Below are 13,376 nucleotides of genomic sequence, written 5' to 3' on the forward strand. Positions count from 1 at the left end.
AGATGTATTGTTTGTTTAATTTCAAAAGATACTTCTACCGTCCACTATGAAGTAACTGGTATCAAATTCACTTTTCTGCAAAACAAAACAAAACAACAAAACCTCCACAAAACTATAAAATTATGTACACTACATATATGGACCAATGGTTTCAGGTCTTGACAGTAGTCAACACATTACTATGATGCCCGAGAGAAGGGAAACATACAAGGAGAATGCCACATTTGCCCGCCTCTCTGCTTGGGAGCACTTTGCAGACCCTGCTGTGGGGAGGTGGATCCAGGCAGATGACAGCAGTCTCACAGAGGATGCAGAGATCAGAGTTGAGGCCCGTTCAGTAGCTAGGTGGGAGTTGGCTCATATACAAAAAAGTTGCATTGGGCAGAGGGCCCCAGGAGCCTGTCTTAAAATTTACTGCAGGTCCTGATGGTGAGGGGTCAGCAGCTGACCCATAGGAGGAGATACCAGGTGGCCCAGCAGAGGACCACAGCTGGAGGCTGAAAGCTGATAAGGGCTTCAAGACAGAGGATGCACAGAGCTGGGAGAAACTAGAGTTTTGGCTCACACAGAATGAGACTCCTCAATGAGCATCCTGGGCACTGAGTGGAGAGCCCAGAAGTCCATGCCTCACGGGGAAGAACCACACACGAGAGTACATGCTACACCACAGAGCCCAGAGAAAACTGAAATGGATGAACCCCAACAAAGAATAAAACAGTCTTCAAGGATCTAAAGGACTCACCTTATATGTAACAACATAATATGACAGAAATATCTACAACATAAAATAATATACTATTCAAGAAAAAGTAGAGATAATAAGTGAACAAGTTGGGAAAATGCAGAAAATAAAGTATAAAACATGGAATTCAGGAACTAAAATTTAAACCAAGCATATATTTCACTGAGTTGTCTAAACAGTTTTCATCTTCAAAACTGAGGATGAATTCATGGCATTTTCAGATAAAGAAAACTGAAGGTAATTGGTGGCTGGCAGGTATGTGCTGTAAGAAATACTAAAGGAAGTTCTTTAGGCCTTAGGGAAATGATACCAATTTGAAACAGATCTATAGGAAAACACAGATACTAAACAGTAAATCTAAAAGATGGTCTAAATTCTTGTCTTATTTAAAAGTAACTATTTTGAAACAAAAACTGCAGCACTGTGTTATATGGCAGTTAATTTGCAGAGAAATAAAGTACATGTCAATGATAGTGCAAAGAAAATGGAGGCATAGACTTACTTGCTGTGAGGATCTTGCGTTTTGCACAAAGTGGGCACAACGTTCATTCTATATAGGCTTTAAATTAGGGATGCGTGCTGTGATCTCTAAAGCAACTACTATGAATTAACTTAAGGACATATAGTTAAAAAGCGAGTCAAGGTAAAATACTGAATTAAACAAACAGCTTAATCTGAACGAAGGCAGAAAAAAGGGAACAGAGAAACAAAATAGAAATGAGACTAATTAGAAAACAAATAGCAAAATGGTAGGTTTAAATCTACTATATAATTTTTTCATTAAATGTAAATAGATTAAACATGCCAGTGAAAGGGCAGAGATTGTTCAACTGAACAGAAAAGACATTAGACAAAAGGATATATACAGCAGGCACATTTTACATAAACACACACATCCATTGAATGTAAAAGAATGGAAAAAGTGATCATGCAAAGAGCAATCCCAAGTGAGCTGCTGCGGTTATATTAACATCAGATAAGCAGTATTCAAGCAAAGTGATATTACCCAACAATCAAGAAGGGTATTTTATAACGAGAAAAGAGTCAGAAGACACAGCCATCCTAAATGTATGTGCACCTGATTATGGAGCTTCAAAATATATAAAGCAGGAATTAATAGAACTAACATGAGAAATAGAAACATATATAACCATTGCTGGAGAGTTTAACACTCATCTTTGTGAAACTGGTGGAACAAGTAGCAAACATGATGGATTATGCAGAAGATAAGAAGTTTTGCTAAAAAATAGCTAATTCTTAAATACTCTACCCAACCACTGCAGGATTAATATTCATTTCAAGTCTCCACAGAATGTTCACCAAGATAGGATCAGATGCTAAGCTATGCAAAATGGGTCAATATATTTCAAAAGTGTATGGAGAGTATATTCTCTGACAAAATTACTAAATTAGAATTCAAAACTAATAAGTTATCTAGACAGTTATTTGGCAATTAAATGATATTTAATGTATTTTGAATACATTGGTTAATGAAAAAATTCCTAGTTAAATTAGAAAATATGTTATGCTTATAATATTAAAAATCCAATATGTAAACATTTTCAGGATACAGACAATGTGCTTGGAAAGAAATTAATAGCTTTAAATATATTTAATGGTTATTAAGAAAATAAGAGAGATTTAAAGTCAATTATCCAAGCTGCTACTTCAAGGAACAAGAAAAAGACAGGCATGCTAAGCCTTGGAATATACTAAGGACAAAACAAAACTCAGTGAAATAGAAAAGAGTCCAACAAACAATTCTTAAAAATTAACATTAAGCCCAATATTGATGAAAGGATTAATCTGATAAACTCTTAACTAGACTGATAAGAAAAAAATCTTTAAAAATACATATTATCATTATAAGGAATGAAAGAGGATATATCATTATAGATCTAACAGTAATTAAAGGAATTCATAGATATATTCATTGAAAAAATATCTCCTTTAGTTTCACTTTTAATGATTCCTTTACTTTTTCCAAGGAATTTGATCAGTCTAGCTAGGAGTGTCTTCTGAATAACCCTTTACATGTCAGAGTTGTTGAATCAATAATTACAAAAACCCTTCCACAGACAGAACTCACTGGTAAATTCTAATCAACACTTAAGGAAGAAACAACAACATTCTTTTACAAACTCTTCAAGAAAACAGAAGAGTAGGGTGTATGCTCAACTGATTTTATTAGGTCAGCACAACTCCGATCATCAATTTTTGAAAAGAAATTATGAGAAAGAAATTTCCCAATAATATCAATCAAGAACACAAATGTAAAAATCATGAGCAAATACAACTCAGTAAATTATAAAAATGAGCAATAGATTACGACCAAGTGAGGTTATCCCAGGAATGCAGATTGACTTAACCTTCAAAGTCCAATGGAAAAAACTAAAGATCAATCAATAAAATTTACCACATTAATAGAATGAAGGAGGAAACCATATAGCTATATCAATAGATCTAGGAAAAAATTTGACAAAATTCAAGACAATAGTGTGATAATCTCTCAACGAATTGGGATTAGAGATGGACTTCTTCCTCAGTCTGATAAGCAGCATGTGTGTAATAACCAACAGCTAACATCATACTAATGGTGAAATATTATACAATTTACTTTTAATATTAATATATGGAGCAAGGTAATTATGATGTTCAAGAGCAGGCAACACTTAGCCAATTATGATAGAAATGAGAATAATCGTAACTTACTGGATTTGGAGAGGGGCTGAAGGAGGGGGCACAGCCCCCTTTTTATTTACATAAAGCCAGAACCACAGGGAAGGTTCTAGCTTTATGTAAATAAAACGTGTCTTGATTAAGATGCTGGTAACATGGGAGAACACATTTGTTAAAATTCAAATTGTACAGGCAAAATGAATGTGTTTCTCTGCATGTAAATATTTCCTCAATAATAAAAACGCACCCTGCATTTAACTTTTTATTGCTTATGTTTTCCGAATGACACCAGGGTACCATGAATGACACAGCCCATGGTCACAAAGCTAAGTACCAAGGAAGCCAGAAGCACAATCTAGAAGATCCTATCTTTGACAAAACCCATCAGCTTTTGTCCCTTTTCCTTAACAAACAGAGGAGTAACACTCAAGAAAAATTTCTTAGGGAATTCATATCTTCTGCCCACAAGAAAAGGCAGCATTGAGAATGTCTGCTGCTGCTGCTGACGGATTTACAGCTCTTGCTCCAGTCTGGGACTCCCCAGGCGAGGAGTTAAAGATCCAGTTCTGGCACATAGCTGGAATTGATCTTTGGGGGAGCTCTGCTTGAGTTTCTAAGAAAGAAGATTATCACGTTAGATTTAAGTTGGGAATATTCCCAATGCATTTTGAAATGTTTGGAGGTTTCTGGAGGACTATACTTTCACCTACTTTTTTGATTTCATTATAAACTAGAATAAAAGAAACCTTAAAAATAGTTACTTTTATTTAATTTATGGGTTGCTTTTCCTGTGTTTGATAGAGCAAGTTCCTAAATCTCGATTTTCCCTTTCTAGCAAGAGCATATTCTCTATGTTACATGAGGAAATGATGTTAGGAAATTACTCTGGTAAAGTCCCTGGGGTTGACAGAATGGATACTACCTTCTATGAGAGACAGCTCTATACATACGTTATTTGGGGGGAATTTATTATCAGTAGCCCTATATAGGCTGTTGCTTTATACTAAATTATGCTTATATTGGAAGAGAGGAGGGGACTTTGTTTTTTAAAACCATTTAAAAAATGCAGAGTATTAATTTGCCAACTTACACTGACTAAAAGTTATTGCTGAGCTCCCACATGATAAATCAGAAAGAAAGATCCGACCTAACAGGCCAAGTCGGTCCTCTAATGAAAACTGATACCCACAATAGTATCTCCTGTCATCTTTGCCAGTAAAGCATGTGTTTCCTGTTATACAGGACCAGCCTTAACACACAGGATTTGACATTTGGTAGGTACCCAATAAATGCAGAATACATCAACATCAGTTACACTAAATAAAACAGTTTTATGAATTACGTTGCATTGAGCATGTGCCAATAATCACTTGCCTTTTTAAAGTCCAGCATGCAGAGCTTGGCTTTCTCTCCGAACTGCCACTTGCACTGTGTGTTTGCATCATATAATTCTCCTGGCAGTTTCTCAGGATACTTGTATTCCTTCACAGGCTTTGGCTGATCAGCAAGGCAGATAGCTTGGGCCGTGCTAAAACAAAGAAGAGACGAGCTACTAGTGACGGTCCACAAAGTTACCAAAGGGTGCCACTAAGTATGCCTTTCTTCCGCATGCAATTTTACAGCATATATTGTGTATAGAAAGGGGAGAACTTTTTTCTCCTGAGGTACATATAATGCTTATTTTAATTACATTTAAATACAGAGATTTCATTTTCTGAAATTATTTATTATACATTGTACCTGTTCTAGGAAGAGGAAACGTTTGAAAGTTTCTGAAGGACTATCCTTTTGAATTTTAAATTTATTAAATTTCTCAAACTTATGAGGAAAAGTGCAACTGAATAATTACAACCAGGTGCTCTGTGTGAGAAGCTCTTATGACGGACACTTTTTATGCGTTCTTCTTGCCAGAATCAGCCAACATATGAGCATTGTAAAAATAAAACACAGTCTATCTCAAAGACTGGAATTTTCTTTCTTTGCTTTTTGTTCTTTTTTCCCCATAGGCTGAGTCACCTGTATATTATCTCCCAGATTCCATCAATGCACTATGCTCAGGATGATTTCTGATGACCCCCAAGTCAAGCAGAAAATTAATCTTGCTAAAATTCATTGGTAGATGGCCAAAGACCACCTAATAATTTGTTGTTCCATAAATAGAGTATCCTTTTCTCTACCAGGATGTTCTTTGGTATAATTTATACTTTTGGGGAAAAGTATTAAAATATTTTTGTTTTTTCAAAGCAACTAAATCTCTCCTATAAATTTCAATAGGCTTTTCCCCCAGTAAACCAAAAACAAAAACCTGTAATCACAATACAATGAGCAATAACAGATCATCCTCCAAACTTGGTTTCGAGTGGTTGCCCACCTTGACTGGAAAATTTCTGGCTCATTTCTAAGACCCTGGTTCCACATTCCACTGATTCAGGGATCAGGACTCTATGCATAAAAAACAACAAATAGCCCAGACGGGTTCTCTGTGAATTACACCAGAGATTAGGGAAGGAATTATACCAATTCTCTACAACCTCTTCAAAAAAAATGGGAGCAAAGAGAATACTTCCTAAATTATAATATGAGAACAGCATTATCCTAATACCAAAACCAGACAAACACATTACAAAAAAAGAAAGCTTCTCTTATCTCTCACAAGCAGAGATACAAAAATTCTTAACAAAACATTAGCAAATTGAATCCAACAATGCATGAAAAGAACTATGCACTATGACCAAGTGGGATAAATCCTAGGTATGCAAGGCCTGTTTAGTGTTCAAAAGTCAATTAATGTAATATTGCATCAACAGGCTAAAGAGGAAAAAACACATGATCATATCAATAGATGAAGAAAAAAATTGATAAAATGTAACACTTACTCATGATAAAAATAACTCCCAGCAAACTAGGAATAGAGGAGAATTTCCATTTACAAAAATACACAGCTAACATTATAATTAATGGTGAGAAACTTAAAGCTTCTCCACTAAAATCAGGAACAAATAAGAATGACTCCTCTCATTACTCCTTTTCAACATTGTAATGGAAATACTAGCTAGTGCAATAAGGCAAGAAAATTACATAAAAGGTTTACAGATTGAAAAAGAATAAATAAAACTATCTTTGTTCATAGATGACATGATTGTCTATGCAGAAATTTGAAAGAATCCACCAGGGAACTCCTGGAACAAATAAGTTATGTCAGAGTTGCAGGACAAAAGGTCAATATGCAAAACTCAATTGCTTTTCTATGTACCAGTGACAACCAAACAGAATTTATTAAAAATTAAAAACATGTCATTTATATTAGCACCCCCAAAATGAAATAGATATAAATCTAGCAAAATATATACAAAACCTACATGAGCAACTCTGCAAAACTCTGATGAAAGAAATCAAAGAAAAACTAAATAAATGGAGAGATCCTTCATGTCCATAGATAGGGAGACTCAATCTTGTCAGGAGATTAATTCTTTCCATTTTAATCTATAGCTTCAATGCAATGCCAATCAAAATTAAAGGAAGTTGTTTTGAGAATATAAATAAAGTGATTTGAAAGCTTATATGGAGCGGCAAAACACTCAAAATAACCGGAGCAATACTTAAAGAAGAGAACAAAGACTGACAATCTCAAACTTCAAGAAGAAGTGGTATTGTCAAAAGAATGGACAATCAGATCAACAAAACAGTGTAGAAAGGCCAATAATACACCCACATCAAAATAATCAAACGATATTTGACCAAGGAGCAAAGGCAATGAAATGGAGAAAAGATAGCCTTTTAGATTGATCATACTGAAACAATTGGTCATCTACACGCAAAAAAAATGAATCTGCTTGGAGCAGTGGCTCACACCTGTAATCCCAGAACTTTGGAAGGCTGAGGATGGTGGATCACTTGAGGTCAGCAGTTCGAGACCAGCCTGGCCAATATGGTGAAACCCCATCACTACTAGAAACACAAAAATATTAGCCAGGTGTGGTGGTGTGCATCTGTAATCCTAGCTACTCAAGAGGCTGTGGCAGAAGAATCACTTGAATCCAGGAGGTAGAAGTCACAGTGAGCCAAGATCACACCACTGCACTCCAGCCTGGGCAACAGAATGAGACTTTGTTTCAAAGAATAAAATAAAATAAAATAATTAAAAAATGAATCTAAATGCAGACCTTATACCCCATATAAAAACTAACTCACAATAGATCATAGAGCTAAATATAAAATGTACAACTATAGAACTCCTAGAAAATAACCTAGGAGAAAATCTAGGTGAACTTGGATATGATAATGACTTTTTGATACAACATCAAAGGCATAGTCAATGGAAGAAATAATTGATAATCTGTACTTCATTAAAATAAAAAATGTCTGCTCTGTGAAATAAATGTCAAGAAAATGAGAAGACAAGATACGGACTGAGAGAATATATTTGTAAAAGGCATAGCAAATAAAGGACAGTTATGAAAAGCATGAAAATAACACTTCTAATTCAAGAATAAGAAAACAAACAAAAAGTGGACAAAAATCTGAACAGACATCGAATCAAAGAATAGATAAAGATGGTAAATAAGCATATAAAAAGATCTCAACATCATATGCCATTAGGGAATTGCAAACTAAAACATCAATGAGACACCGCTACACATCTCTTAGGATAGTGAAAATCCAAAACACTGACAATGTCAAATGCTAATGAGACTGTGGAGAAACAGGAACTCTCATTTACCTTCAGTGAGAATGCAAATGGTCCAGCCACCAAAAGTGTGGGTGCGCAAAAGAACATCATTGCAACCACTTTACAAACAACTGACTGCAATAACCACATGGACAAAATAAACGTTGACTTTTTTGCATGCCATATACAAAAATTAAGTGGTCTACACATGATAAGCAAAACAATAAAACTTGTAGGAGATCATGTGTGAGAACACCTTTGCAACTTTAGGACAACTGGAGTTTTTCTTTTTTCTTTTTTTTTCCCCCATCAGGGTACAAAAGCACTAAGCCTAAAGACCTATTTATAATTTGACTCCATTAAAAAAGTAAAAATTTCTGTTTAGCAAAAATCACCATTAAAAGTATAAATAGAAAGTTACAGAGTCAGAGAAGATTTTATAATACATATATTTCAGAATGGGACAAAATGTTTATATTCATAGTGCATACAATGCTTCCATCAGGAGAGAAGAAAAAAAGAGGGTCTAATTTTTTTACATGCACAGAAGATTGTAGCACTTTATTAAAAAGGTTATCCAAGTGGCAATTAAACATATGAAATGTATTCTATCTCATCAATTAACACATTGATATGAAACTACACACCCACTAGACACCTGCAATGAAAAATATCAACATGACTAGGTGTTGGGAAGGATTTGAAACCATTTGAAAGTTTCATAAATGCTTCTAGGAGTGTATCTTCACACAGTCACTTAGGAAAGCTGATTATTACTGTCTATTGCAGTTTATAACTGCACATTTATGACTCTGCAAACTCCATTCCTATGTATACTCAGAGGCATATATGCAAACCAAGAGAATATTCATTGCTGTTCCTTATAATAGACAAAAATTGGAAACTCAAATGTCTATCACCAACAGAATGAATGAATAAGTTTTAGTATATTTATATATTTAGTATATAAGTCATATGCAACATAACTAAGTAGACTAATGCTATATTTAGATGAAGCAACAAGGTTGAATCTCATAAAGCTAAAATGATACATTGCTCCTGATTCCAGTATACAGTGTCCCACGTCAGGTGGGTGGTTACCATTGGGGAAGAGGGGAAGCGGTTGGAGTGGGGAGAAGTGGCTTCTAAGGTCCTTGTCACACTCTGTGTCTCTATCTGAGTAGGAGTTATACTACTGTGTTCATTGTGTAAAAATTCATTCAGCTGTATGCACTCTTATCATTTTGTACTTTTCTGTATATATTTTGTACTCAACAAAAAGAATCTTAATGAACACATGAAGGCAGGTCAAAATCCCTTTCCCACTCTAAGCAGTGAACCAAAAAATGTTAATGAGTTTGAGAGATTTTTTAGTTGTATCCTGTCATTTTTCAATTAAGAAGACAGGGGCCCTCAGAAAAGGTTATATTACCTGTGAAGGTCAAGACACCCCCAGACACGAGTAAGCAAGACATGACCTGATTTCCTCCTCCCTTCTCTCCTCCTCAGCAAAGTGCCTACCCTCGAGGCCTTAGAGTCAGTCACACTAGCACCACAGAGACTACAATTGGCCATGACCTAAGATGAGCTTTGCATCACAGAGCAAGGTGTGAGTCAAAATGTATTATTTCCATTATGTGCAAAAACAAGCTTACTGGGCTCTCAGGTCACATCTCATTTTCCCATCAACAGAAGTAGCATGGGGTATAACACCACCTATGCTCCCAGTTTCCTGTGATGACGGTCACCTTTCGCATGCTTGGATGTGTTCAGATTCACGCGGTCAGAGAGCTGGCATTTTCACTGATCTGTAGGGCATGACTTAAATGTTTTCAAAGTAAACTGAAGATGAGTCCCTGCTTCATTAAATTTAAAATAATGAGCTAGAATTTCCCTAAGTCATAGGTCTCCTGGATGCAGACGTGAATACTCTGATGAGGTCTGTGTCTGCTAATGGAAAATGACACATGACTTTGTTGACTAGGTTGATGATTTAACCCAAACGAGCAGCTAGCCTTCGCAACTCTACCAAGAATGGAGAAAAGTTGTACTGAAAACACTTGAGGCCAATTGAGTTCCCTTACATTTTTTCCACTATCGAATGCTTGATTACTAATAAAGAGAACAGATTCATCTTAAAAGGTAGCCATTTGTACTTACTCATTGTTGGGATCATATCCAAAGTGCCACATAATTGGTGGAGAATATGATGATATTTTGATTAGTTGGAAATCGGGAAGTCAGCAAACAACCAAATAAGACAGTCTGAGATTCATTAAATCAGTGAAAAAGCAAGATTTAACACACTGCAGAAGTGTCCAATTCGCAACTGGTTTTTGAGTAAAATGAACCTTAATAGTGAATTTGACAAGTGACTTTCTTGGAAAATTTAACCATTCAAGAAAACAAATTTGTAAGCATGTAAAACATTATCTATTTATTCATATTCACATGGTCCAAAGAAATTAGTAAAGTCGCTGAAAATAAATGTTTACCATTGAAATGCTACAGAAGTGTTTTGCTGGATTAGCACAAAAACACACCAGTACGCTTCAGCTTATAGTTCAGGTGTTCCGGTAACACACACTGAAAATGGCTTTTAATTTCAGTATCTTAATAATGATTCTTAGGACTATATCATGTTTCCAAGATTACATTCTATTTTCAATGTCCTTGAAATAATTATTCCCTGAGCATGCAGTTATTTTCTTTCCATGAGTCTGCCTACATTTCTTGGCAGTTTCAAAACCTCCTTTGGACTTTCATGATGCTGGTTCTCACGACACACCCAAATTATAATTCCCTCAGTTTTTAAGTTGTCAGAGGATATTTCAAAATATAAAAAGTGTTACTGTATCTTCCTCATAGCCATTAAGATGAAAAAGAGGTTTAAAAAATTCTGAATCTAGAAAAATTATAGAAAGGATCTGGAATATGGAAAACTCCAAATTTTCCTCGTTAATGCAAATAAAAGCATGGTGAGCCTAAAGTGAATGAGAGAGAGAGAGAGAGAGAGAGAGAGAGAGAGAGAGAGAGAGAAATGTGAACAGCTGCAAGAAACAGCTAAAAACAATGCTAAGAATCCCCAGCTTGACTCTGACAATACCATGCAGGGAAAACAAATCCTAAATGTACTCGTATGCATTTTGCCAATTGCAGAATAGTTTTAACATTGTCTTTTTTGGTAATAGAAGTTAAAAAAAAATGATCAAGTGTATACTCCTAGAATATGGGTTTATATTACCTGATACACATATTGTCCAAAATATTGCCACTTATTCTGGGTGGCATAAACTTTGAAACACAGCCGTTCCTTAATGTGTTAAAATACTTTGAGTTAGGCCTTGGAATACGAACACCAAAAAGGACGAAGCTAGAGGAACAGAGCCCCAGGAGACTGATGATCAAGATTCTGGCTGGGAAGATGGAAAGTCAGGATCTGTAGAGAATGAGGGAAGAGGCAGCCATAGGGGCACCCTGGCCACAGGTGGGCCCTGGGGCGACAGGCCACTGCAAAATAAACTGGAGTCAAACCAACAGGAGTACTGGTGTGATCACACTCAAATAGTGTCCTAGGAATAAGAAGACTTAATTTGTGCAACAGAAAAGAAAGATCTCTATTGATTAAATAAGTGAATAAAAAAGAAAGAAAGAAAAAGTGGGACACAAAGAAGTAAGGTCAGTGAAAGGCACCAAAGAGGCCAGTTAAACACTGAAGAGTCTACAGGATCTAATAGAGTAGGGGAGCTTTGTCCTTGGTTCTGAGTTTGGAATAACTAGTTCCTAGTTTTGACTGCAAGAACATGTAAGTTACAAAGACTCAGAAGGTAGATATCTGGTTTCCTGGCCTGAGGACTTCGTGAGTGCTGCCAAGATATTTTTTTCTTCCCCCAAATCTGGTGGAATCTCCATGGAGATTATTTTATTGGTTCATGCAAACGTCTAAACTCATCTTACTGTATACATTAAATATGCATAGCTTTGTGTATTAATTTTATCTCATTAAAGCAGTTACTTAAAAAAAAAAACCCTTTGCTTTTTTTGGAAGTATTAGTATTTGCCTTACTTTCTAATAATAGAAATGTATTTCCTTTCTTGTGAAATTTCAGACTTTCCTGTCACAACTAGGTAGCTCCTTAGAATCTATACATTTGTGTCCTTACCTCTGCTGTTCATTTTTAAATTTTTATTTGCTTCTCCTCCTCATCTGACTTTCAATTTTACTAGTAATCTTGTGATTTCTTGTGTAATCTTCTCCAAACTCTTAAGGTGGTTGTGTTTATTAGTGTTCCCCAAGAACATTCCCTTGAATTAAGAATAATTTTTACAGTTTCTTTGATGAATCTCAAAAATACAATTTTCAAAAACATCGTGAATGAATTTAATTGAGAACTAAACACAGCAGCCCATTTCCCTTTAGTATTTTCAAGCATTAGTGTATTTTGAAAATAAGGAAACATTTTTGTATATCTTCTCTACTAGAATCAGTGAACTACTGTGAGTCAATATGTTTGTTAAGAGCAAACACAATCTTTCTATGTGTCTAGCAAAGTACATATCAGTCTAATGAATAAACATATCCTCTGTACTGAATAAGAGTAGGTCTTCCTGCTAGGGCCGAAGAAACAGTATTCCTTAGGCAGCAAAGGTGCAAATCGGTGTGTCTTCCATGAGGAGCAAAAGCATCAAGCTGCAATCTGTCCCAGGTGCTGCCATTTGATCTGAGCAGTTGTGTTCAGAACGGAAGGAAAGGAGGGTTGAGGTTAGGCAGCTCTGGCATTTGGCATCCACTCAGAGCCCGTGAATGCAGACGTAGCATGTGCCCTGCCTCTGCTGGTTCTCACAGATCAGTCATCTTCAAGACACAAAAGCTGCTTTCTAAACACATCCAGACTCTCATTCACCTTTTTAGTAGCTGAACCAAATTGTTTTGTTAGTACTTAAAGATTAATAATAATAATAATAAAGGCTAGATTGCAACACAATTGCTGCATCCATTGTCCTTGAGATAAATGCAGGGAGATCAACTTTAGGGTCCAGAACGCCTGGGTTCTGCTCACAATTTGGCCACCAACCAGCTGGTCCCTCCACGTTTCATTTACTTTTCTGCAATAAGATTTGGGGTTCATCATGCGGCACAGATGGCTCTCTGTCACCTGAGCACATGGGTAGAGGCCATTTCTTAGTGGCCCTTGCACTTCTGGGAGGTCATATGAGTTCCTCCAGGAACACCGCCCTTGTCCCACGTGCCTTCCTGTGCTCTCTATCCTCAGTCCCTGATGGCTG

General features: G+C 36.0%; 1 protein-coding gene across 2 annotated transcripts in view; it reads right to left on the reverse strand.

The window, feature by feature from the left end:
- ADAMTS16 (ADAM metallopeptidase with thrombospondin type 1 motif 16) overlaps positions 1 to 13,376 on the reverse strand; it is a 195,189-nt gene that overhangs the window by 110,457 nt on the left and 71,356 nt on the right. For both annotated transcript variants that reach the window (XM_032279138.1, XM_032279137.1), the window contains one exon: positions 4,796 to 4,949. In XM_032279138.1, the coding sequence (XP_032135029.1) occupies positions 4,796 to 4,949 (154 nt within the window). The remainder of the gene's footprint in view (positions 1 to 4,795; positions 4,950 to 13,376) is intronic.

This window comes from Sapajus apella, unplaced genomic scaffold (genome assembly GCF_009761245.1).
Source record: "Sapajus apella isolate SASKATOON/1434 unplaced genomic scaffold, GSC_monkey_1.0 scaffold11, whole genome shotgun sequence".
In the NCBI taxonomy this organism is placed as follows: Eukaryota; Metazoa; Chordata; class Mammalia; order Primates; family Cebidae; genus Sapajus; species Sapajus apella.